This window comes from Macrobrachium nipponense, chromosome 21 (assembly GCF_015104395.2).
Source record: "Macrobrachium nipponense isolate FS-2020 chromosome 21, ASM1510439v2, whole genome shotgun sequence".
NCBI lineage: Eukaryota > Metazoa > Arthropoda > Malacostraca > Decapoda > Palaemonidae > Macrobrachium > Macrobrachium nipponense.
Genome location: NC_087212.1, coordinates 29,099,933 through 29,127,458, shown reverse-complemented (window position 1 = coordinate 29,127,458; position 27,526 = coordinate 29,099,933). Strand labels below are relative to the sequence as shown.

General features: G+C 42.5%; 1 protein-coding gene across 6 annotated transcripts in view; it reads right to left on the bottom strand.

Moving 5' to 3' along the window:
- Positions 1–27,526, bottom strand: part of LOC135197882 (protein shisa-5-like) — a 137,825-nt gene that overhangs the window by 83,319 nt on the left and 26,980 nt on the right. For 5 of the 6 annotated variants that reach the window (XR_010310674.1, XM_064225088.1, XM_064225090.1 and 2 more), the window contains exon 3: positions 2,858–2,932. The exons of the other annotated variant lie outside the window; for it this stretch is intronic. Coding sequence is in view for 4 of the 5 variants with exons in the window: in XM_064225088.1 (XP_064081158.1) it covers positions 2,858–2,932 (75 nt within the window). In the remaining variant the exon portion in view is untranslated. The remainder of the gene's footprint in view (positions 1–2,857; positions 2,933–27,526) is intronic. 6 annotated transcript variants of the gene reach the window in all.

Below are 27,526 nucleotides of genomic sequence, written 5' to 3'. Positions count from 1 at the left end.
TTTCAGATTTTAGATGCGTGTAATATGTGAAGAGAAAATGAATATATTTTATTACCTTGCATCCGTAAATTATTCAAGTTAGACGGCATTGCCGAGAGACTGGGAGCTGCAAGGTGTCGCCGTTGCGTGTTCGTCTCAGCAAGAGATTTGAGTTGCCAATTAGCAATATAAGGGTTGCATTTTGACAATATTTTGCATGTTATATCATTACCTTTTCTGTAATTAAATATACAGAATTCCCATTAAGACTGCCGAACTTTTTCAATCCAATATCATACAGTATGTCTGGACATACATATATGATAACGAAAAAAATAATAATAATCAGATGGATGCATCTGGTATCGCTAGCTCAGATCTAGACGGGCCGCTGGGAATTTAGTCAAGCAAAGAAGTTGAACTCTGTGGACAGACTTCGCACTCTTCAACTCAGCCTAAGCTTTTAGTCAGGTTGTTTCTGAATATTGTTTCTAATTTTATTTTATGAATATAGTTTCAAACAAAAGAGATATCACAAACTTTTTTGAGCGATATAAAATGATAATCTCAGTGGAGTAATAAACAACAAAGAATTAAAGATTGATTTCCTTTCAGGCTGAGTAAAGTATGGATGCAACATTTTCAGACATATTCTTCATTTCCTGTTTACATATTACACGCATCTAAAATCTGAAAGCACCAGCGTATTCAGGGTGATTTTTTTGTTTAAAAACACAAGATTTATTTTCTCTTGATCGCATAAATTATGCAAAATCCGATGATAAATAAAAAATAGGTATAAAGAATGAAATGTTTCTCTCTTCACTTTTACTCGTTGTAATTCCTTTGTGTTTTATCTTGTTGATTTCAGGAAAAGATCATTTAGTTGTACATTTTCTAAGCTACAAACAAAATTATGACACACTGAGTGAGCAGCCTACCTCCCGGTACCAGCCAATCAGAGGCCGCCAAACAAACATCTCGTAGGCACAAGAATCTACCTTATGTGAATCGACTATAGTGACCTCATCTTAATGCAGTCAGTGGAACCTTAAGGTCCTTACCACTGTAGTCTAAGACATTATCTTAATTAAATGCCACTTTTAGAAAATATGGCTTGAGAAGAATAATAGAGATGCAGGTCCATGAAAAGCATGACTAGATTCACTAGCTTCATCACACTCAAAGGAGAGCTTCTTAAAGAGACCACTACAGAAACTCTTCAGTTAGGTTTGTCACTAAGATAAAAAATAGTTTTAACCTAAAAACTACAATATTTTGAAATTTGCATCCCATAAATCATTAAGAGTGCCATATTGATCTTTGTTAGTCACTTCTTTATGTCTACAGCCTTATGCAAATTACAGTCTCCTTTATCAGTAAGCAAGCATATGCATTAACTTTTTGAACTGTGGTGAGGGAAACTGAATAATTTTTTAAATCCTTGAGAAATGAGAAAAGTTACAAGGAGTGTCAAGGACGGGGAAACTGGCTTACCTCATGCAGACTACATGGACGACTCATCACCAATCCTATAATAGACTAATATTTTTCTTAAGAAACAGAGCCACACACCAGAGACTTCTGCCACCAACACAATAGAGCAGCTAGGCTGTAGTTAATATGCAATATTTAGGTCCCAAACTACCATTCTGAAATATTCTAAAGTGAAATAGGTTGAAAAATTATATTCATATAAAAAAACCAAGGGAGCAAAATACCTTCAATCTTTTCCTTCTCTATCACTTAGGCCATTTCAATTCTTATATCCATCAACAAATTTTCATCACTTAAGTGACTATTTCTGTTCTAATTAATCATCGGATTTGCTCCACAAAGGTTGCTAAAGTACTTGGTTTAAGCAATAACCTGCAGTAAAAATTACATATTCACAAGAATTCATTCAAGCCTAACATTACTCATATTTCTTCATTAGAAAGTAACACTTGCTTTTCAAGAATGCAAAACAGAAACAAAGAAATAATTTATATTAAAAGGCTGAAGTTATATGATACTTCTTTTAAATAGATCCCAGCTGAAAAACCATCTAAAAAGTTCAACAAATGCTTGAACAACATTAAAAAGACTGTACCAAAGACAAATTTGCATGACATGGGTTATGTTTAAAAAACTTAAAATACATTACACTGACCACAGATATGCAACTAATTGTGCTGATACTTTACTAATACAGGGAAAGAAAAGAATGAAAGTTCTGAAAGTCTCAGAAAAGTGATGAGAAAGCCACAGTAAGGGAAATCCTATGAAAGCAACATTTCTATTACAATGAACATTTTAAAATTTATCTGAAAACAATAAATTCTTGAAGAAAGCTACTTTAATATGCTTAAAATTGGTGCAAAGTCTCCTAGGTATCCTAATGACCTCTGCTCACTTCATCTGAAGCTAGAATTTGGCTTCTAAAAATTGAAATAATCTGAGCTAAAAATCAGGGTCAGCTTCTGGTGTAAAGACAATTATTTACAGTTTCATTATGAAAAGGTCTTCAAATTTCAATCTATAACCCTTAGTGTGGTTCTGGTATGGAATTTGTATTACGTTGAGAAAGTAACAAAAATAAATATATGTAAGATAAAGTACACAAAAATTAAGAGCCTACATAAAACAATTATATTGTATTTTTTGAGAATTGCACTGATACATTTCTGACCTATTGTGTTACAGAAGATTTATGCAAAAGCCATTATACTACTCATGCTTGGTGTTCTATGGAATAGCATACAAAACAAAATGTACAATATATACTTGAAAGATTACAGTATGTCTCTATAAAATAACTACACTTTTGGGAGCAATATGCAACATTTACACTGCATTATGAGGTAATATAATACATCTATGCTCAACGACCACTTACGTTTTAGAAAACTTTCGCACTTTCAAGGCCTGTGTGGTTGGTATATTGATATCAGTCACATTTGAATCAGATGACCTGTTAATGGGGAATATTTCATGTTAATATTAAGGAATCCCAAGACCAGCATATACGTACAAGGTAAGGTAGAAAGTGGGAAATCCAGAAATAAAACTTGTGCCGAAAATCTTTCAATACTGTACTACTATAAAAAACCAAAATGGGGTACATTCATGCTGGAAGTTACAAGTTTTCCCAAGGGAAGCACTAAACTGGTAAATTAAACAAAAAGGTGGTGCTAGTGGGAAGCTTTAATGATGGAGAACTAAGTTATCTACAAAGCACCCTCTTCCCCTTAATCGCAAAATTTCAAGCAGTGACCAACTTAATGCAATACTATTAGTCATGCATTAACTTTCCCAAAAGCAAGTGTCATTCCTTTGTCTACAAAGATACATCCTTACAAATATGGACTCAAGCATATGTAACTTACGACTTGAAGATAAGACTTCTCATTAAGATAACAGCAGTCAAAATACTAAATTAAGTTAAATGGTTCTAACCTGATACTAATAAGGCAACAAAATTAACCTAACCAAAACCAGCCATCAAATTAAACACTAGAACTAAATGAAGAAACAACAGCATTAAAACGTAGGGTTTACTCTGGATCACTATTTTTCAAAATAAAAGACCACAGTCACATTTCTAAATTCACGGGATTTACCAGAAAAAATTTTTCTTAAATGCAAGGAGATTTACATTTTAAGGTCAAGTTCTTGGTTAATGTTTTTCCTACTGGGTCACCTCAGCAGGATTGTGTTTTTAAATCCTGCTTTGATTAGGGGCATCTGGCATACATGCCTTACCAATATTATTACCTACTGTACATACCCACATTTCTACCTTTTTTCTGGGGGAAGGAGAGGGATAGCCCTTTGCTTTTCATTACAGTAAGTCTTCTACAGGACAGTTCAAACTATCACCACTTACCAGGTCATGCACACAACTGATGGCTTCCCAAAAATATTTTGTTCATACGTGAACAAACCTTCAGTCTTAACAACAGGATAATTTTCTAGTGGCTAGCTGGATCTGGTTAAATTGTAAATGAAAAAGCAAGGACTCTTGTGAGATCTGGCAATGTGTGCATATATTGGGTGAAAACTGGGCAATGACCGCGCACCCACACTACTGCGTTCAGTCTTTTTCTTAACTGCCTGGGTGAGAGTCGCATTACCCTCTCTCGGCCTTTTACCCAGTTCATTGCCCATTTTCATTTGTGTCTGTGTGTGTGTGTGTGTGCTAGTGTTATGGCTTCCTCTACTTCTTCTTGGCCTCGCCAACTTATGTGCCCGGGAACTCAGGGTTTCCCGTGTTCTTGGTTCCTGGCTTCTTCAGCTACAGACCAACACTCGCCATGCAGTAGGTGTCGTGCTAACATTTGTACCATAACGAATCCCTGCCCAGAATGTCGTGCGTGGCCTAGAGCGCAGTGGAAGTTATTTTATAGTAAGAGGGAGCATCATTAAGTTTCGACCCTTCCTTCACGGGAAGGATTTCATCACCTTCCCCCGATGCTTCGTCTTCTTCCACAGTCACACCCCATGATGCTAGTGTTGTCGTGCCTGTCTCCTTCCTTTTCTTCCATCAATTCGTCGTTGGAAGTGTCGGGAGGTCCTCAGGCTGATTTATTGTGTAATGTCGCCCCTCTTCTTTGGGAGTTAGTTTGCTTCCTGCGAGGGAGGAGACTATTTCATCGGTTTCTTATATTTCAGGTTCAGAGGCATCCAAAATGGCAGCGCTCTGGGTGTTGCTTGGGCTACAGGGTTCACCCTCCTTGGAGGGTTTGCAGATGCATTTCATGGATGTTCACCTTCACCCTCAGGGCCCCTCAGCTCTCCCCTTCCCCTTGGCCTTCTCTACGTTGGTGGCTGTGGTCAGCCATTTTGTATTGCTCCGCCAGTGACGCCTGCCACTTGCTCGGGTCAATGGGAGGCCGTGACGTCAGCGCCGCTGGTGACGTCACTCCCACTACCATCTGTCCCAGTTACATTGGTGACGTCACATCCATTGATGATGTCACTCCGAGTTCCCTGTGTCGTCTCTCACTGCTATGTCGGCGTTGTTGATTGGGGCTGCTGCGCTGCCTCGCTCCTCTGTATCGTCATCGTTTGCTCCCGTGACATCATCGCTGCCATCCAGGACAAACCCTCTCCCTTCCTCTCTTGCGGGTCCGTCTGAGGCTTTATGTCAGGCAGTTCTTAAGAGATTAGACAGTTTTGGAAGATAGGTTTGCAGCTTTGTCGGCTGAGAAGGCTGCGAGCAAGCGTGTTGCGTCGCCCCCTCCTCCTGCCAAGAGGATATGTAAGGAATCAGTGCTGCTGTCATCCTCTCCTCCATCCCCCCTATCTCCACCGCGTTGGCATATCAAGCGTTGGAGGGTTAAGGACTTTGCCTTTTCTTCGTCAACGAGTGTTCCCAAGAGTGTTAGTGTTTTGTCTCCTGTACAATCTGCTGTGGCTGCATCATCCTCTTCTTGAAGACACGAGTGTGTTGCAACCTCGTGCGCACCTGCGCATGTTATTGATTCTTCTGCTTCATCTGCACCAGAGCCTATTCATCATCATAAGGATCTTAAGGTGCCTGGGAAAAGATCGAAGTTATGAATGCAGAAGTAGTGCAGCCGGAGTGTTCATCTCTCCCTCCCATTGATGCTGTTCGGGGTTTGACTCCGACGAGGCCACGTATGTGATTCATCTATTGCGAGTACTCATAGTGGTGTTCCTAGTGTTGTGGTTGGTTCATCGCAGGGTTTGGCGCTTGGCTCCAGTCCAGACAGGTCTGCTGGAGCTTCAGGTTGTTTGGCTGCTGGGTCTACAGTTGGTTTGCACGAGGAAGGCGTGTTGGATAAGCCTGCATCTTCTTCTCATCGTCGGTCTCCATTGCCGGAGCAGGAGGAAGGAGACACGCAAGTGTTTTAGTCTTCCTTTACCGAAGTTGATCTCATTTGTGGGTTCAATAATTTGGAAAGTAGGACTCAGGCTCAGTTGTCTTTCACTCCTTCTTGCTTGGAAGCCTTGCTGGGGGCTATGCAAGATCCTAAGTCGTCGTTTAAGCTTTCCTTAACGGGGCACTTTTGTGTCAGATTGGGACGGGTCTCTTCTGTAAAGTTCTTCCAAGTTGCTTCCTCCACCTATCACGAGGCATAGGAAGTATTATGCTACAAACTCTACCTGCTTGTTGCCTCGTCATCTTAACCCAGACATTATACATCCGAAGCCAGGGTTGACTTTGAAGCAAGTGAGGTCGGAGGCACTGTCCTTGTCTCCACAGAATGCTTCAGCTTTGGAGTATACGGCAACCTCCATGTTACAGACTGTGTCATGGTTGGACTTGTGGTTGACAGTCTTTGCCAAGATTGCATCTGACAGGTCCCCAGAAGGGTTGGTGAATGCTTCTTCTCTTGCCAGTTTGTTGCAGTCTGGGGGCAAGGCATTCTTGTATCTCACACACTTCGTCAATTTGTGGGCTAACCTTCCTCTGATCAGGTGCGGCTTTGTCCAGACAGCAAGATCGGTTGACCCCGAGTCCTTGTTGGCGCTAAGGAATGGGGATCTTTTGTAGTCTCAGTTCCTGTTCCCTCAGACTGAGCTGGAGGATGTGATAGACCAGCAGCGAGCTGACACAAAGGAGAGGTTGGTGCACCAGGCTGTGTCCAAGTCATAGTCTCGTTCTCTGAGACGTCCCATCCCTTCTCCTCCTCGTGCTCAGCAGCAAGTACGGAGATCATCGCCTGGTAGGCTGTCTACGAGTTCGGTTTTGGTGGAGCCTTCCCATCCATCTCAGCCTAGGTCAGAAGACCAACAACCCTTTCGGTCCCACTCCTACAGGTCAAGGAGGGGCTCCAGGGGCAGAAATAAGGGGGGTTATCAATAGGTTGGGCACCTCTCCCTCTCCCTTGCCACAGGTGGGAGGGTGCCTGGCGGGCCAGTGGGCCAAGTGACAGAGTTATGGGGCAGAGAAGTGGGTAGTAGATGTCCTTTGGGTGGGGTATCTACTACCATTCGACTTCTCTCTCCCACTCTCGGACAAACCTCTGCACAGGTGAGTGTATCCCCCAGATTCTCAGAAGTTCTTGGCTCTCCGGGAGGAAGTGGAGAAAACGCTGGACAAAGGTGCAATAAAGGAAGTGGTGTGTCTGTCTCCAAGGTTTTACAGTCACATCTTGGTGCCCAAGGTGTCAGGGGGATGGAGACCTGTGATCGACTTATCCACATTCAATCATTTCATCTGGAAGATGATGTTCAAGATGGAGACCCCGCGATCAGTGTTGGCAGCTGTGAGGGAAGACAACTTCATGCTGTCAATAGTTCTAAAGGACATATACGTACTTCCTGATCCCTATTCATCCATCGTCCAGGAAGTTCCTTCACTTCTCCCTCAGAGACAAGGTCTTCGAGTTCAAAGTCCTGTGCTTCGGGTTGACCACAGCCCCTCAGGTGTTTTCTTCTCTCTCGTCTCAACTTGGGCTCATGCTCAAGGGATCCGTTTGCTAAGGTACCTCTACAATTGGTTGGTCTTAGTGAGTTCCAGAGAGAAGCTGCTGCACGACAGAGATCGTCTGCTTCAGTTTTGTCTGGAACTCAGCATCATGGTGAACCATGAGAAGTCAAATCTCTTACCTAGTCAAAGGATTCTCTATCTAGGCATGGTCCTCAATACAGCAGTCTCAAGAGTTTTCCAGTTGGATCACAGGTTGGAGAAGTTGCAAGTAGTGGCACACGACTTCCTATCGCAACAGGGTCAGTCGGCTCATCAGTGGCATATTCTTCTGAGGATTTTGTCTTCTCTAGAGATGCTGGTCCCTCATGGGCGACTTCATCTTCAGTCTCTGGAATGGAGACTGAGGGACTTATGGTCTCTGGCAGGGGACTCACCCCTAATAAGGGCTCCTTTGTCTCTGGAAGTGAGAGAAGATCTTCATTGGTGGTTGGACGACCAGAATCTCTTGAAGGGTGTTCCTCTGTGTTCTTTTCCGCCGGACTTCCTTCTGTTTTCAGATACCTCCCTCGCAGGTTGGGCGCTCATTTAGATAGCCTCATTACTTCAGCAGTTTGGAGTTTCGAGGGCAGAGCAACATATCAACGTCGTAGAGTTATGGGCAGCCTTTCTGGGTCTGGAGGAATTTCGGGAGAAAGTAGAGGGACATTCTGTTGCTCTCATGTCAGACAACACCACGGTGGTTGCTTATGTGAACTAACAGGGGAGACTGGTTTCACATCAACTTCACACTTTGAGAGTCGAGATTCACCAGTGGGCGGTCAGCAATTCGGTGGAGCTCTCAGCCAGGTATATCCCAAGCAAAAAGGAATGTGGTTGCGGACCAGCTCAGTCGTCAGGGTCAGATCCTAGGCACAGAATGGTCTCTCCATCAGGCTGTGGCAGACTGGCTCTTCCAGGTTTGGGGGAGACCTATTCTAGACCTCTCTGTGACCCGGTTCAACAGGAAACTGGAGGTATTCTGTTCGGTGGTCCCAGATCCTCTGGCGTTAACGGAGGACGTGTTCCAACATCCCTGGGACAACCTGGAAGTGTATGCCTTCCCTCCCTTTTGTTTGATCCGCCAGGTCCTGAACAGGTTGATGAGTTTGCAGTTTCAGGATAACATTGGTAGCCCCTCTGTGGCCGCAGGCGGAATGGTTTCCAGATCTGCTGTCGTCGTTGTCGGAGGTGCCGAGGCAGATTACCCTGTGGAGGCATCTTTGTCAGCCACAGGTAGAAAGATTCCAGCAGTCAGTAGAATCCCTGCCTCTTCATGGTTGGAGGCTAACAAGTGTCTCCTCTGAGCGAGAGGCTTTTCTCAGAAGACAGCAGGACATATGTCCAGCAGTCTCAGAAAGTCTACCTCTGCCATTTACCAAGGGAAATGGGCAATTTACTGTGATTGGTGTCGTAAATAGGGTTTTTCTCCACTCAGAATCTCTATTCAGCGCATAGCAGACTTTTTGGTCTTCCTCAGGGATGAGAAAAGCTTGTCTGTTTCCCCCATTAGAGGCTACAGGGCGGCCCTGAGTTTAGTGTTACGTCTTAGAGGTATCGACCTCTTATCCTGGGAACTTTCCTTGCTAGTTAAGGAGTTTGAGCAGTCGTATTCTCCTAGAGAGCTCAAGCTTCCAACGTGGGATGTTTCCTTAGTCTTGAGAAATTTCACTAAAACTCCTTATGAGCCATTACGTTGTTCATCATACAGGAACTTGACACTCCAAACTGTTTTCCTCCTGGCCTTGGCTTCTTCGAAGAGAGTGGGGGAGCTACATGGCCTGAGCTATGATGTGAAGTACACCAGGGGTTGGGGGTCAGTACCCTTCAAATTTGCCACAGAATTCGTGGCTAAAACCCAGAATTCCTCGGTGCAGGATGATAGGTTTGCCTACTTTTCCATTCCATCACTGGATGATTTTGTGGGTGGTGATTCTCAAGAGCTTTTGTTATGTCCTGTCAGGGGTCTGCGTTGCTATCTTAAGAGGACACGACATCTAAGGCCAGGTTGCCTTGGGCTTTTTGTTAGCACGGCATGTACAAAGAATGAGGTGCCCAAAATACAATCTCTTTTTGGATATGTGAAGCTATCAAACTGGCATATTTGACTCTAGATGATTCTGCCGCCACGTCTGTGCAGGCTAGAGCACATGATGTAAGGGGTATTGGTCCCTCTCTGGTTTTCAAAAAGAAATTGGCTGTTTATAGAATTTTGAGCGCTAGTCCACGTTCACGTCTTTTATCTTAAGGATGTTGTTCACAGATCTATGTTCACTTTTTCCCTAGGTCCTGTGGTGGCTCCCCAACAGCTCATGTAACTCATCACTGCCCTTAACCAGGCATTTTTGTATCTTACCTAAGATAATTGTGTGGAAACTCATCATTGCCCTTAACCGGGCATTTTTGTATCTTACATAAAATAATTGTGTGGAAGAGAGAATGAGCGAGTTGGCTGGTCTCTTTCTTTCTCTTGTTCCTTTCCTTCTTCCTACGGGCGGGTTGAGGAATACACACATCATTCGCTAGACTGGTCTGATACAGGTGGGTAAGGTAGTCATACTGATATTTTGTTGCTTTGTTCAAATAGTCAAAACCTCTATTCAGTAGTATATACTCAGCTCCCTAGCAAGGGGGGAGTGAGGAGTAACAACGAACCCTGGTGCAATGAATCTTCCTATATATCATTGTACGTAACCAAGTGGCTGAGTTGTTTGATATCAGTTTATCTAGCTTCTCACAGGCATCATCCCTCTCCTGTAAATATGTAAATATTTCTTTTGGAGTTGGACTGGTGGGTAGGCCCCCAGCTGGTTTAGGATTTCTGTACCTCCCACTAAAGTATAAGTCTATCCTATTGTTAAGACAATTTGTATTTTTCATAGCTACAAACCTGAGATCTTAACGTTGTACTGCCCACCCCTAGTCACCCCTCTGTCTTCTTAAGACATCCTGGGTTGAGGAAGACTGAACGCAGTAGTGTGGGTGCACGGTCCTTGACTGGTTTTCATGCGATATAAGCACGCATTCCCAGATGTCACAAGATTCTTTGCTTTTTCATCTACAACCGGATCCAGCTAGGCGCTAGAAAATTATCCTATTGTTAAGACCTCAGGTTTGTAACTATGAAAAATACAAATTGCCTTAGAAAATTTGACACTTTGGTACAGTATACAATCGAATGTAAAATTCAGGTTTCAATCAAGTACGTACATCATTATTTCCCATGTGATAGAAAGATATTCTCCTTAAGATAATTTTTGTGATATGTGGCCTTAAAAATGATGTTAAAGCAAAAGTTCAGGCAAAAATTAAAAAGTTAAAATTTCGTTGATCTAACCCTCATACCAACTCAAAAAGAATGCGGTTTCTGTTATACTTCCTTAAATTAACTCCCCCATGTCAACTCAATATATAGTAAATGCTGTGTTTACTAAACAAGTTTTCTATATAAGTCTACTTAATCATATACAACTCATGTCCAAGGAAGTGGAAATCCATATCACACCAAAAGTATGAGTCAAGCTTGAAAAGGCTCTACTCTACCCTTACTGTGTTTGTAAGAACCAAACTTTTCACTGTAATAAGAACATTCTATTTCAAAACACCCACCAATTAACCATACAGTGCTTGAGTAGCAATCAAGGTGGGAGGACACAGTGGCCAAAAGCTCTGAGGCAAAGCAATGTAACATGGCTTAATGGAGGATAGAAGACTAATTAATAAGAAGTCAACCTCCAAAAAATCTTACCCTGGAGAGTAGGCAACATGCAAAAATGAAATTTTCATTATTAAAATGAAGTTTTATTGTATACTTACCGAACAATTATAGAGCCGTGATTTCCACGAGCGGCAGGATACTAAATTCAAATTTAGCGCGTCGGCGTCGCCAACACTGGTGGTGATGACGTCATCTCCCTCCACTCGCGGGAGAACCAGGTACAACTGCCAGGTGAATCCAATTCTTTCTCGCCCGTCCGTCCACCTAAGGGGAGGAGGGTGGGTATAATCATAATTGTTCGGTAAGTATACAATAAAACTTCATTTTAATATGAAAATTTCATTTTTATTGTAGTGTCTTACCGAACAATTATAGAGCTGATTACACATTTATGGGAAGGTGGGATTCAGTGGACCACTAGTATTTTTAAATGGTTACATTTATTGCAATACCAGTAAACACTCAAGGTGTCTGTTGTACCGTACCTTGTAAGAGAGCTCTACAGCAGACTGTTACTGCCTCTGGTCGGTGCTCTTCTTACTATTGTTAGAGGAATTGGAATTTGACCAAAGTTAGCCTCTACAGGAGTGGAATCCTTCCGTAGTTCAAGCGAGTCCAGGCTGACTGACGGAGGATAGTAACAACAAAGATTGCCCTTGCCCTGGGCTAAGACCAGAAATTCAATCATACAAAACATTTGTCACCAACACCAGATTTAAAAACATATATACCCAACCATTGTAAAATCTGACCTAACAGACTGGTGAGTATCCCAGGTACTCAGTACCCCCAGCTTCCCTTGAACTCGACAACCTATTCAAGGTGAAAAGTTAGCATAGAGGTGACGACCCCTGTGCCGTTTCTCCCAACACCATGCCAGAAACCGCCACCGGACCTAACGTTTTACAATTCTCGAAAACCGTCTATCTCTTTGAGATAATGACTCGCAAAAACCGAATTCGATCTCCAGAACGTGCTCTGAAGAATCGAAGCTAAAGATAAATTCTTTCTGAATGCTAAAGAAGTTGCCACTGCTCTAACCTCGTGAGCTTTAACTCTCAAAACGGAAAGATTGTCGTTCTCGGACTGCGAGTGAGCTTCCTGATAAGCTCTCTAATAAAGAAACGATATAGCATTCTTAGAGAGAGGACGAGAGAGATTTGAACCGAGGTCCAGAGCTTAGAAGATTGTCCTCTAATACCCTTAGTGGCAAACAGATACTGCTTAATAGCCCTGACTGGACATAAGAGCCTTTTCTTCCTCCTCATGTCCAACCAAATCAGATAAGTTCCTTACCACAAAACTCCTCGGCCAAGGATTAGAAGGATTCTCATTTTTGGCTAGAAAGGTCAAAGATACCGAAAATACAGCATTGCCTTGAGAGAAACCGACTCTTTTGTCTATAGCGTGCAATTCGCTGACACGCTTAGCAGAAGCTAGTGCAATAAGAAAGAGTGCCTTCTTAGTCAAGTTCCTGAGTGAAGCGACTTCAAAGGCTCAAACGGTGGCCCCATGAGGAACTTAAGCACCACATCTAAGTTTCCAAGCCTCTGTATCTTGTGGGAGCTTAGTGGTTTCGAAAGACCTAATGAGGTCCGACAGATCTGAATTGGAGGAAATATCCAAACCTCGATGTCGAAAAACCGAAGAGAGCATGGCTCTATATCCTCTGATCGTCGAAGGAGCCAGTTTCTTAGAGTTCCGAAAAAAATAGAAGAAAATCTGCTATTTCTGTTAAAGAGGGTCGCAGAAGTAGAGACTTTAGCACTTCTACACCACTCTCTTGAAGATTCTCCACTTCCCTTGATAGAGTTTGTTAGAAGACTCTCTCCTACAACGAGCGATAGCTTCTGCAAGCTCTTCTTGAAAATCCTTTCGCTCTGACAAGATTCGGACAGTCTGAACCCTGTCAGAGCTAGAGCGGACAAGTTTTGGTGGAACCTCTTGAAGTGAGGTTGTTTGAGAAGCCACTTCTCTGGAGGAAGAAGTCTGGGGAAGTCTACTAACAACTGGAGAAGGTCCGGGAACCCACTCTTTCCTGGGCCAAAAGGGAGCGATTAACGTAGTGTTACATTTGCTGTGCGACATGAAACTTGTTCAGCACCTCTCTTATTACCGAACGAAGGGGGGAGGGAATGCATAAGCTTCCAGACCCGACCAATCCAACAGCATTGCGTCCACCGACCAAGCTAGAGGATCTGGGACTGGAGAACAAAGAGAGGAAGACGGTTGTTCCTTGATGTCGCGAACAGGTCTATTGACGGTCGTCCCCAAAGGCGCCAAAGTTTCTGACAAATCTTGTTGTCCAAAGTCCACTCCAGAGGTAACACTTGCTGTTGACTGACTTAACTCTCGTCCGCCAGGACGTTCATCTTTCCCGGAACAAATCTCGGGACTAGCTGAACCTTCGCTGCGTTTGACCACAGGAGGAGATCCTTGGCTACTTCGTACAGAGAGAAAGACTGAGTCCCCCCCTGTTTCCGCACGTACGAGAGAGCCGTGGAGTTGTCGGAATGCACTGCCACTACTCGACCTTCTACTAAGCTCCGAAACTGTCTGAGCCCCAAGAAAATTGCTAACAGTTCTTTTACATTTATGTGGAACTTCTTCTCCTTCTCCGACCAAGCTCCTGAAGTCCGTTGATTTCCAGTAGGGCTCCCCAACCTGTGTCCGATGCGTCGGAAAAGAACTGTAGGTTCGGGAGGATGGGTCGTAAAATCTAAACCCTTCTTCCAACCTTGCTCGAAGAGAGCCACCACCTTAGGTCCTCTTTTATTTGATCTGTGACAGGAAAGGTAATCGAGTCTGGTTGTGTCTTTCCTGCACCAAGAGGCTCTCAGGAAAAACTGCAGAGGTCTCATGTGCAGTCTTCCCAAAGTCACAAATTTCTCCACTGACGTCAATTTGCCCAGGAGTCTCATCCACTGATTGGCAGAACTTACCTTTTTGTCCAAGAACTCCTGAAACTGTCTCCAGACGCCTTGAACCCTCTTCGGGGACAGAAAAGCCCGAAAAACTTGAGCATTCAGAATCATCCCAAATAAAGGATGCTCTGAGATGGAAACCAACTGGACTTCTGTTTGTTGACCAGAATTCCTAACTTTCTGGCAAGATCCAGAGTTGTTCCAAGGTCCTTCCTGCACCGACTCTCTGATTCCGACCGGAGAAGCCAATCGTCCAGATAGAGGGAGATTCTCTACCCTCCTAATATGTGCAGCCAAGCTTCCTATCGGGGATAGAACCCTGGTGAAAACAAAACTTGAGGAGCGGTCGCTAGTCCGAAGCAAAGCGCCCGAAACTGAAACACCTTGCCTTCGAACATGAACCTCAGGTACTTCCGAGATTCGCGATGTATCGGAATGTGAAAAATAACCGTCTTGCATGTCCAGAGAGACCATCCAATCCCCCTGTCTGATGGACTCCAGAACCGACCGAGAGTGGTCTCCATATGAAATTTTGTTTTCTGGACATGCAAGTTCAGGGCGCTACATCCAAAACCGGCCTCCAGCCCCCTGATGACTTGGGAACTACAAAAAGGCGATTGTAAAAGCCTGGAGGAAAATCCCCTTCTATCTGTTCTATCGCTTCTTTGAGAACAAGCGCTTCCACTTCTGCGGCTAGCGCCAGAAATTTGTACTGAGACCCGGAGAGTATGCCTGGAATGGAATTGGCCACAGGTGAGAGCGAGGGAGGTGAAACAAAGAGAGGAATACGATAGCCGAACTTGAGTACTTGCACTACCCAGGCTTCTGCTCCTCTGTTTTCCCATTCCTCCCAAAACAGAGCCAGCCTGGCTCCCATGGTGCATGAAGAACCGAGCTTTCATTTGGAAGGTTTGTTAACCTTGCTGAGGCCTTAGACTGAAGTCGCAAATTCGACTTCGGCCGAAAGAAGCGCTTGGGTTTTCTCCCTCGAAAAGGCACTTGGGCCAGAGGAGAAAAAACCGAAGAAGCAAGGTGTCACCACAGGAGCTTTAGGTCTCTTAGTAGACTGTGCCAGTAAATCCGAAGTAGATTTCTTATCTAGCGCAGACGAAATTGACAACACTACATCGTCTGGAAAGAGGTTATCTTTCACAAAAAGGATGCGAACAAGAGAGCAGACTTCTGTTGGGAAGTAACCCGTTAGAAGCAAAGGAGCACCAAAGTTGCCTTTTCTTAAGGGTACCAAAGCGATGAGCGAAGCCTAACTCATCACATCCATCCCTAATGGATTTGTCCGCACAGGACAGAACACCAATCCAATCCTCCGCTAACTCCTGAGAAAGAGAAGGACAGTCTTCGATCTTGGCCGCTAAAGCGCCAATAGTCCAATCAAGGAAGCCTAAAGACTTCCAAAAGTTAAATTGTTTATTCTTCTTTACAACATGGTCCAACTCCGGCGCTGTAAAGAAAACTTTCGCTGCGGCGAAAGCAGAATCTTCTAGAGTAGTCGATTAAACTGGGAGGAAGTCTCCCTGGGAGGAGGCAGAAACTCCCAGAGAAGGAGCTTCCCCAGTTACATAAAAAACCTATACCTCTTACGAAGCAACTTAGAGGGAGGGTAAGCAAAAAGACCTTCCCCCTAAGTACTCTTTTCATAGACATCATTTCTCAGTCTCTTTCAACGAATGTTCTAACCGCTTTAGATAGAACAAGTTTTGGGAGGAGAGGGTCTGAAGTTTTCCTCCTCATCAAAAAGTCGAAGTTGGGGAGCGCGGAGCCGCTTTCTCAAAATAATCTGGATAAGATACCAGAAGAAATCTAAGGAGACGTGAATAACACGAGAGGTGATGTGAATCCTCCTCCTCTACTTCTTCATCTCCGATACCGCCGAAGAAGTAGACGGCAACTACAACCTGATCTGAAGGTTTCGAACCACCCTTGGACTCATTCATCCAGTTGGTTAACATCTTCTAACTGCTTGCGCAAAGGCGCCAGAGGACGAATCAAAACAGTTAACGTAGGCTTGGAAGAGCCTAAAATGTTCAGCAGGAGGCGGAAAAACTACTTGCGCCCTCGCTCGGACCCGCCGCCAAATTCGAGGCGAAACAGGCGCATCAGGCGTAACAGACGAAACAGCGCCTAAAGAAACACCCTTAGAACTGCTAGCTACAGCGCTAAAACCACAATCTCTACTAGTAGATGGAGCCGAAAAAGGCACAGATTGAGGCAACGAACGAGCCGCTAACGGCCGCGGCGCAACCCTACTCTCAGGCTCCTTATACCGCTTGACTGGAGGAGGCGAAGAATCGGCGCCTGAACGCCTCTTTAAGGGACGGCGAAAACGGGCGAATCTCGCCAAGAGCGCCGGCGCGACCGGAGACGAATCGCTTGAATCATTCGAAAGGCGTCTGACCGCAACACCTTTCCAACGCTTAACCGAGCCCTGTTGAGGCGCAACAGGCTCAACAAGAGAGGCGCCTGTCTGTGGGCAAATCCCGATCGACTCCCTTGGACTTCCGGTATGTCTTCTCCCCGGTGCGGGGGAGCTGGACAGTGACCTTTGTCTAGGAGACGTGTCAGGACAGACAGACGCACCCTCAACTACACTCTTACCTGAAGCCGCTTTCTCCCAAAAACGTCTTAACTGAATTACCAAGTTGCAAAAACCGTATTCGCTAGTACCGAAAATTTCTGATCTAACCTCGATTCCAGACTGGCAATGGTGTCGGAAGAAACTACACGGGAAGCCGGAGAAGTGGGATTAGTAGGAGGAATAGGAGGTGTAGTTAAAGGAGACATAACAATTTGAGGAGAAACAGAAGGAACAGATGCATCGCAAGACGAAGCAGAGCTAAGTCTACTTTCCCTAAGCGCTGCTTTTTCTAATTCTGTCTTTAGCTAATTTCTCCGAGTTATGAACTTAAAAACAAAAAACTTCCATTGAGAATCAGTCCAATCACTACACTCGTTACATGTTCGATCTGCTGAACAAACCTGTCCCCTACACTTAACACATTTAGTGTGAGAAATCATACTCTAACTTGGATAATCTAGTTTTACATCCTGAGATGCAAAACCTAACTCCCAGACGGACTAGAATCCGACATGGCAACGCCTAAATAAAAAGCAAAATAATAACAACGCCAAAAAAGAGTACTTCACCAATTCCGAAGATCAAATCCACAAGAAAAAAAAAGCGAAGCAAAGTCATCCAACCGCACCGACCACCGATGTTCACCGGACGCCGGCAGGAAAAGAATTGGCTTCACCTGGGCAGTTGTACCTGTTCTCCCGCGAGTGGAGGGAGATGACGTCATCACCACCAGTGTTGGCGACGCCGACGCGCTAAATTTGAATTTAGTATCCTGCCGCTCGTGGAAATCACGGCTCTATAATTGTTCGGTAAGACACTGCAATAAAACATTGTTATGCATCTGGTATTATGTATGCATACGTTGATGCCTGAGCAATTCTCAATAATGCGAATGGACATATAATTCATACAGCCAGGCCTCATGAGCGAGTGACACAAGGGCAATAGTGATATATATGTTCCCTCCCCATCAGTAACACGTGACACATTACAACAACCTGCCACAGGAATGGCAAAAAGCAGGTGCCTAAAAAGAAAGGACCTCATACAAGGGAAGCTGCAGCATTCATAGCAATGAATTCAGTTCAAGATGCAAAGGTGCATATCAGCCTTGGATCTACCATTTCTGCAGTTGATTGTCTGCCAAGAAAATGAGGAGCCCCATAAGATGATCATAACCTCTAGTATTTCTGTGACGCTGTAACAGGAGTAAGATGTCCTTGAGGATGGTTTGAGACTAACTTCATTACTTGAAGATCAAACAGTTTTATGACTCATTGTGCTGATTTCCATTACAGTACAATGAAGCACCTCATCTCTTAAACCTTTCGATGCAAGCCTCTTATCACCACTAGTGACGAGATCAGTATCATACTAATCATATAGGTAATTGAATTATTTTCTTCCTTTCATATTTGTACTTTGATTCTGCGTTAATTTACATTAAATTTACAAAATTACAGTGTGTTATTCTGTATCGTAATGTTTTATTAGTCAAATGATTAAATATGTAAGTGATTTATTGGTTATTACTCAAATACTGAATTGTATAGTTTTTATAAGCAATTCATTTCTGCACAACACCTCTGAAACCATGGAGTACAGTAACATCTTTTTTAGTTACTCTGCTTGCAAAACTTTATTGCAAGTTAAGTATATCTTAGTTTTACCAGACCAGTGAGCTGATGAACAGCTCTCCTACGGTTGGCCAGAAGGATTAGATATTTTTACGTGGCTAGGAACCAATTGGTTACCTAGCAACGGGACCTACAGCTTACTGTGGGATCCGAACCACATTACATCGAGAAATGAATTTTTATCAACAAAAATAAATTTCTCTGGTTCTGCGTTGGCCGAGCTGAGAATCAAACTTCGGACCACTGGATTGGTAGCCAAGCACAAAATCCACTCGTCCAATGGGGGACTACTTTACTACAAACCTTGAACAGTTCACATGCTCATGGCCAAAACTTTCATTTAGAAAACCTAAAAAAACCTGTAGAAAAGGAGAATTTATTATCTTCAATGTAATGTTTCATACCAATATCTTCAATGGTCTTCCATTCACAAATTTTATCACACTTTCTTTGTTTGCTCACACCAAAACCGGTGCTTGCCAAATCTACTTCCTCCTGTGTCATTTCCTCTGATTCAAGACCATTTCTGATTAAGCGAGGAGTAAAATAAAAAATCATCAAAGGCAGGTTCATCTATAACTACAACAGAATAAACACTGACATAAGGCTAATATCAGAAATTTCTGGTATTTCAGGTCTATCATTGCCATTTCCAAATTAAAGCCTCTGCACTACTTTATCATTGAGAGAAACCACCTCCCTTATGACATTTTGATGGTTACTGAAGGTCTAGCCCTTGTTCTAGCAAGTTGGAAATCAAATGTTGCCATATGTCGCTAGAACATGGGCAAAAGCTCCTTACAACGACAAGGGAAACAATCTATTACAAGCCACCTAACTAGACCCCAAAAGAATTATGCCTGAGGAGATCAGTCCCACATCATGGAGAGACCTTTTAATGTATGAGGCTATCAGTCCTACACAGCAAAAGGGTTAAGGATTATAGATTCTTTTGCAGTTTCCTCATCAGTCTTCCATTAATGAAATCATATTCTGTTAAATTTCAAAACTTGCCCTTTTAGAAGATGCATGAACACTAAGAGTACCAAAGGGTCTTGAGCTACCAAACGCACTAGGCGGAAGGGTCCTGGGGAAGATTCATCAACACATCAAATGATGACCAAGGTAGTTGTGAGTTCAGTCCTCACTGTTATGCCCATAGACAAAATTTTCAAAGATTTCATGATTCAAGAAAACAATGGATCTAGCTGCAAGAACCCTAATATAGAAGGCACGGCACAATGCCTCTGCACAGGAAGAGGAATGTCCTCGAGCTATAGCATGGCAGCATGTTCCAGCACTGACACAGCTAATACAGGAGTGGTTAGGGAAGTAGAGGTGCTAGTATCTACTGTTAACATTTCAACAATCAAGGCTTCAGAAAAGGGACACTGGGTCAGATGCATGATTACACTAATCAAAGGAGCATGAAGAACTTATTGAGCTAAAGCCAAAGAGGAACCATAACTGGTTTACATGGTTGTCTGAAGAGCAGAGTACATCTTACAATTCAGGGGATACAGGAGGTCAAGAATCACAGAATTATCTCATTTTCCTCCAGTGATGGCTGGACGAATGATACCATAACACAACACTGACTGCATGAATTAGATGCAGGAGATAAAGCTTGAAAGGAAACTGTCTAACACAATTCATTCCTGGGTCAGTGGCACTGGCTAGGATGGCACAAGAATGATCAAAAACTAAAGAATCTTAGAGGCCATCAGTGGGAGTTTTCAGTGCATAAATCTTCTAAGATCTCTTCAGAGAAAAGCAAAAAAGCCTATGCAACCAGTCTTGGCATGTCCTTTACTTCTAATAAGAAGAGCACTTTTTCTTGACATGAAGCACACACTAGAATTACAAACTGAACCCCAACAAATGCATGAGGCAATGTAGAAATGTTTGTCACAAGTCAACACTGAGGCAATGTAGACAGTTTGTTGCATGTCAAAGACAAAATAAAGATTTTTCTAAATTGCTTGGGCTAGACACAAATCACTCACTGAACCACACCTCACTCTAGCATAAAGGAGTGAAAATGCAACTGATAAAATCAATCAAAATATCACAGGAGTTACAAGTTACTTTGTAAAAAATCAGAAAAGAAACAAAGTACTAAATGCCCCTTAGACAAAAGCACAGATATGACTAACAGAAGAAATTACACAATGACCAATGAGTGTGCTGATTAAAGCCACACAGAAAACAAATATAACACTTTTACAAAATGATAAATGCAACAATGAAAAATTTATATAAAAACTTAGTTACGAAACGGCATTTTGATCCTAACATATACAATTCTGGTGTGACTGAGATTTCCATGACAAACTAATTTTTCAAAAACCCCAAACTAAGAGGGGGGAGGGTCCCATGGTAAAACCTTTGAAAGTGTTTCACTTTTGCAAAGCTTTTTAATAGGCTAGCATTTGGTCTAGTAGCCTATAATACAATCTTGAAATGCTTTTACCAGTTATCTCCCAATTAAATCCTTTACACTTATATGACTCAATCCCTCGATTATCCGCATTGACATTATCTGAAACTTGACATCATCCACAAGAAACTGGCTCCCAGGGACCAAAGATAGAACGTCGACTCCCCCATTTGCGGTTCCGGATTCACAGACTCGCCTATTCGAACATCATTCTATGGAACATATATACACAATATTCACGGAAAATTCACCTATTCGTGGTATTTTTCAGAGAGAAACATTCACTAATTACTGTTTTCATTTAATTTTCGTGACTAAATGCATTCTTAGTGATAAAACTATTATGTACGTACTTGGATATAAGCATTTTTAGAGCAGTTATATTTGGAATTTAAATTATCAAAATAGGGAGTTATCAAAAATTCAAAAACTTCACTCTGATGCTTGGCAATGGTGCACGAGTCTAACATGGTGGTAACATTGCTTACACTCAAACAGGCTGAGAAAGATTTTTGTTTAAGGGGAGAGGAAAGGCCAAGGAATGTGTTTCTAGAGGAAGGGGTCGGTGGGCTGGGCATTACCGGATGGGAGAAGTTAGCAATGGTACACAAGGGAGCTACAAGTGTTGCTACGCTTCACACAGGAATAACCACGCAAAAAAAGGGTTACTGAGAGGGTGGCTGGCCAGGGAAGGAGTTTCCAAGATAGGGACAGTATAGGAATGCTGTGCCAGTAGAGTGGAGAGCAGTAGGCAGCCATTTGACTTCTTTAGAGATTCTCTTTTGTTTTATGATTTTTTTATATTTTATTACAGAATATTACTGTAATTTGTGATAAAATAATCATGAGAGAGAGAGAGAGAGAGAGAGAGAGAGAGAGAGAGAGAGAGAGAGAGAGAGAGAGAGAGAGAGAGAGAGAGAGAGAGAGAATATAAAAACAAGCCATATCAGAAAGAACTTACATCATTAAAGCAAAAATATATTTGTAGGAACTGCAAAAGTGAATCAAGCACACAGAAAACTGTTGAATAAATTAAAGCAATATCTGACAGAAATAAAAAAAAAATGCCAACTATGAGGACAACTTGAAAAAAATAGCACTATTTAGATAAAAGATTTTTTTCCTAAATTACCAAAACAGGCTGTAATGAATATCCACATCTAACTGTGTACTACCTAAAGTACTCCCCATTCTAAAATGGTCAAGCTGGGGTTACAAATGCATACTTAACAACTACAAATGCATGATTATCTACCTTCATACTAAGTCTGACTGAAATCTCTGCAACAGTAAAGGATCTGCCATGACAAAGAAAATGTGACCAACAGAAAGCTGTACCATCTCTCTTTATACACATAATTACAAGTTTGTCTACCCAATGTACCAAATTTAACTGAAATCCACTCAACCATATTTGGGGAATGATGCTTTTGATTTCACATCTTAATGACCCAAACCTGTCTTAATTTCCTGTCAATCTTATTTCTGTATGTATATTACAGAAAAACTTCACTGTCTTGTACAGTTACTATTCTGGCTTCTGTAACTAAGATTAGTTTACAGAAAGGATACTTATTCTTTTGAAAATTTGTGACATTCCCATTGTATCTGTTTCTGAATTTTTTATCATCCTTATAAAAAATGACAAATTTTCTAAGACAATTTGTATTTTTCATAGCTACGAACCTTCGGTCATTTCTAGCGCCTAGCTGGATCTGGTTAAAAAACAAGATGAAAGCAAGGAATCTTGCGATATCTGGCAACACATGCGCAGATCAGGTGAAGAAGGGGGGGGGGGGTGAATACTGCAGGAGACGAAGCATCAGGAAGAGGTGAAAAACCTTCCCATGAAGGAAGAGTCGAAACCCTCCGATGCTATATCTTGCTATAAAAAGACTTCCACTGCTCTTTAGGCCATGCTTGGCATTCCGTACAAGGATTCGTTGTAGTACAAAAATTAGAACGGCCCCTATTACATACTTCATTTAAAATCACACTCGCGAATCTTACTGATAGTATTCCAAGGGTAATTTTTTTTTATTTTGACATTCTTTTATTACATGAACTGAACAGGAATCATGAAGTCAACACTCCTAAAACCCTTCCATAAACAAAATTCCTAGTTTAAATGGGTCAATGATCCATTTATACAGATGATACAGCACTGACATATTAATACTCTGAGACAAGTAAAAATTTGTTTTCACCTATTACGGCTGTTTTCAAGTAACAATCCCCTACTGCTAACTTAACTTTTCTATTTGGGGCAGGAAGAAGTATTGGGGATCAGTATTTCCATATCCGAGAGGAAGCAAACAAGAAGGGCAAACATTATTAATATGAGTATTTCTTGATTATTCCAGAAATAGCAAGATGGGGAGAACATATTTCAACAAGTGCAATGCTAATCATCAAATGCCCCTCACATTTGAAGAAAATACTCTCTCTCCACAACAACACACTTCCCTTTCAGATTGGTTTGTCAAATAGTACTGGTACTGTACAAGTTTATATATCAAATAAAATGCATTTATCATACAAACTCATCAATCACATTATGCCCTCATCACAGGCTTTGACAGTGCCAGACTAAAAGCTCTTGTTCACAGAAGATGCAGAGGATCACTCTCCCATGACACTGGCTCCAGAGAGACTTTCAGCCATCCATCTAACAACAACCACATATATGGTAAACAATAACAACAGCAAAATTAGCTGGAATGAGAAGTGGACCTGAACATGATTGACAGCTACCTATGTCAGAAACCCTATGTTATAAGTTTTAATCATGACAGACACATGATTCACATGCCCAATCACAATCTTTGTGCTAGTCTTTGTCGATGAATATAGTATTGTGTGTTAACTTTTTTTAGAGCCATTTCCCATCCCTGAGTACATGTATTTGTGGGGAATTTACAGTTTTCAATCTGCTAGTGCATACTTGCAAGGGTATGGATAGGCATGCTTGCAGTTCCTTTATGTCATACTTAAATGAGGATCCCCATTTAAACATGCCTTTAGTTGTCCCTGATGGCACAACCATAACTGCACCTTCAGCTTTGCCTGCTACCAAGGCTGAGCCTGAGCCTAACTTGGACTGTGACTGTAACTTAAATGGAAAATGCCTAAGTCTGATATTTCTTACTGTAACTTGAATGGAAGCTGTCTGAAGTCTGATATTTCTACTGATTGGCTTGGAAGCCAACCCCCCCCCTAACTGACCAATGGTCAGTGTTCTGAACTACCTAGTAGTAAGAACAATTCTAAACTTTATTGTTGTCACAAAGCTTTCAGTTTTCGTGGACCAACAGCAGTTACATGTACAAAAGTTCTCACTCACAGAGGTGTGCAGTCACAAACTTAAGCAATTCAAATTAAGTTGCTAACAGTAACTAAAAAAAAATGATATTTTTATCATTTATGTTTTGTTTATACTTACTAAGTAATTACATAGCTAAGTATTTCTAAGTACCGGCAATGACTTTTTTTTGTTTCGGTGTAGGTCGGTAACCCGCCCACTACCAGGGGAATAAGTAAACAACTCGGCAAAGAAGCTCAATTTTATTTATGCCTTTTCATCCATGAGAGGGGAGGAGGGTGGGCTCCCATTCCGTAATTACTTGGTAATTATAAACAAAACATTATTTTATTATAAAAATATAATTTTTGTTTCAGTAACTTACCAAGTAATTACATGGTTGATTCCAACATTGTTAGGTGGTGGGATTCATGGATGAACAACTATTGCAATTATAATTGATAAAAGCATGCAAATAGAAAAAACTTGCCAGCATTTACATAATGCTTGTTGTTTCCTTACTTGTTAAGAGAGCTATGGCAGACAAAATCGCCTCTGGCGCAGCTACTCTCAACTTAGTAGAGGTGTGGTGTTAGACCAGGGTCACCTACACCATAGTGGGGGCCTTGCAGCGAGGAATTCGCTAAACGCTAGTAAAGCACAGACATTACCCCAGCACTGGGTGCAGTACCATAAAGAACAATAAAAACCCAGAAAACCGACAAACTACCTACACCAAATATTAAAAACCACCACCCTACCAACGATTCTGGAGGGTATCCCGTACCAAGTACCTCCAGACTCCCCAAGGACTCAACACCAGTTTTCAACGCGAAGTAAAGTAGGAAGGAATGCTTCCTATGCTTCTACTCTCATTACTATGCCAGCCACTGCGAATGGACCCAAGGTACTCCAATCATTAAAATGATTGACTTACATTTCCAGTAAACGGACTGGAGAATGGAAGTTAACAAAAGATTATATATCTGAAGGCAAGAGATGTCGCCACTGCTCTAATCTTATGAGCCTTTACCTTCAAAACAGGTAGACCCTCCTCTGCTAACTGAGAATGGGCATCCCGAATGAGGTCTCTAGGAAAGAATGAAAGGGCATTCTTAGAGAGAGGACGTGAGGGGTCGTTTACAGAGCACCACAAGCTACTGGAAGGTCCTCTAATATTTTCAGTCCTGAGCATGTAAAATTTCAGAGCTCTCACTGGACACAGTGTCCTGTCTTCATCTTCCACTCCCACTACACTAGACAAGTTCTGATAGTAAAAGAACATGGCCAAGGTTCTGTAGGATTTTCGGTCTTAGCGAGGAAGCCTAAAGTAAATGAGACTAAAGCAACTCCATTAGAGAAACCAACCCTTTTATCCAGGGCTTCAACTTTGCTCACTCTTCTGGCCGAGGTTAAGGCAATCAGGAAGAGTGTCTTTCTAGTTGAATTCCTGAGTGAGGCACAAGCTAGAGGTTCAAAAGGAGGACCAGACACCATTTCAGGACTACGTCTAAATTCCATGATGCATGCAGTGTCTCCTTACCTTTGCAGGTATCAAAAGAATCAAGTCTGGTAAGTCTTCATTTGAAGACAAATCCAATCCTCTGTGCCTAAATACAGAGCTTAGCATAGCCCTATATTCTCTGCGATCTCTGCCACAGATGTTAGAGAAGAAGAGACTTGATTTCTTCTGCCCCTAGCTCGGAAAATGTTCCACTAGTACTGCAGTTGCTCTCGAAAAACCCTTTGCTCTGAAGAGTCGGACGAGTTTGAATCCTGTCAGAGCCAGAGTAGATAGTCTTTGGTGGAGCCTTGGCACGTGTGATTGTCTGAGCAGTTTTTGTCTTTGGGGGAGTAACCTGGTAAAATCTGCTAACAGACTTACCAGGTCTAGAAACCATTCCCTGAGAGGCCAGAATGGAGCTATGAGGATCACTGATACATTCTTGTGTGACTGGAACTTTAGTTAACACCTCCCTGATCATTCCCAGGGGTGGAAAGGCATAAAGTTCCTTGTGTGACCAGTCAACAAGCATGGCATCCACTACCCATGCCGCTGGGTCCGGAACTGGAGAACAATAAAGTGGAAGCTGGTGATTTTTGGCAGTTGCAAACAAGTCGATCATCGGTCTACCCCACAACTTCCAAAGGTCTAGGCAGACCGCTAGATCCAGAGTCCATTCTGTAGGGATGACCTGATTTTTGTGACTGTGTTGGTCGGTTAACACATTCATCCTGCACTGTACAAACCTTGTCACTAGCTTTGTGTGATTCGAGTGGGTCCAAAGGAGAAGGTCTCTCACTGCCTCGCAGAGAGAGAACGAGTGGGTTCCTCCTTGCTTGGCAATGTAAGAGAGGGCTAGTGTTGTCCGAGTTTACTGCCACTATCCGACCTCGGACTTCTGGAGCAAAAACTTGTAAACCTAGACTGACTGCAGTCAGCTCTTTCTGGTTGTTGTGCCAAAACTTTTGAGCTGAGTTCCACATTCCTGAGACTTCCTTGTTGCCCAGCAGTGCTCCCCAACTTTTGTCAAATGCGTCTCTGCAAACAAGTTGAGCTTTGGGTTCAGAAGGGAAAGCGACTTTCCTTCCAGAAGTCTTCTCTCTATTCTCCACCAAAGCAGATGTTGCTGGCCTTCCAGCAAAATCGGGAACACAAAGTCATCTGAGAACTTTTTCCTGTTCCACTGGGACCAAAGGTAAAACTGAAGGATCCTCATATGAAGTCTGCCCAGCGAAACGAACTGTTTGATGGAGGATAAAGTTCTGAGCAGGCTCATCCAATTTCTGGCAGAGCACTTTGGGAGAGATAGGAACTTGTCTACTGTGTGAAGACATGACTACTCTCTTCGGGGAGGGAAAAGCCTGAAAAAGAAGAGTCCACAGTCATTCCCAAATACACTTTTTATACATTCAACTTCCCTGCCAGATATATACTTAGCTATAGACTCCGTCGTCTCCGACAGAATTTCAAATTTCGCGGCACACGCTACAGTAGGTCAGGTGATCTACCGCCCTGCCCTGGGTGGCAGGACTAGGAACCATCCCCGTTTTCTAATCAGAATTCTTTCTGTCGCCGGACCATCAACATTGTTGTTGGTTCCTCTCGATTGGTTTTCTTTTTTCGCCGGCAATTGATCTTCTTGACCGACTTTTGGTGACGTATCTGGATTGTTGGATTGGCATACGCTTTTGTGGACTGTTTTGTGGACTTGATTTTGGATTTTTCTTTAAAATATGTCTGACTCTGGTATGGTTGTGAGACGTTGTGTGAATGTAGGCTGTAAGGTGAGGTTGCCGAAAGCTTCGGTAGACCCTCACACGGTATGCAAGAGGTGCAGGGAGTATGAATGTTCTTTTACTAATACTTGTAAAGAATGTGAGAATTTGAGTGAGAACGAATGGAAGAATCTAACTAATTATTTGAAAAAGTTAGAAAGAGAGAGAGCGAGGAAGGCTTCTCCATAGAAGTTTAAGTAGTTCTAGATCTGAACTAATTCCAAGCTTGGGATCTTCC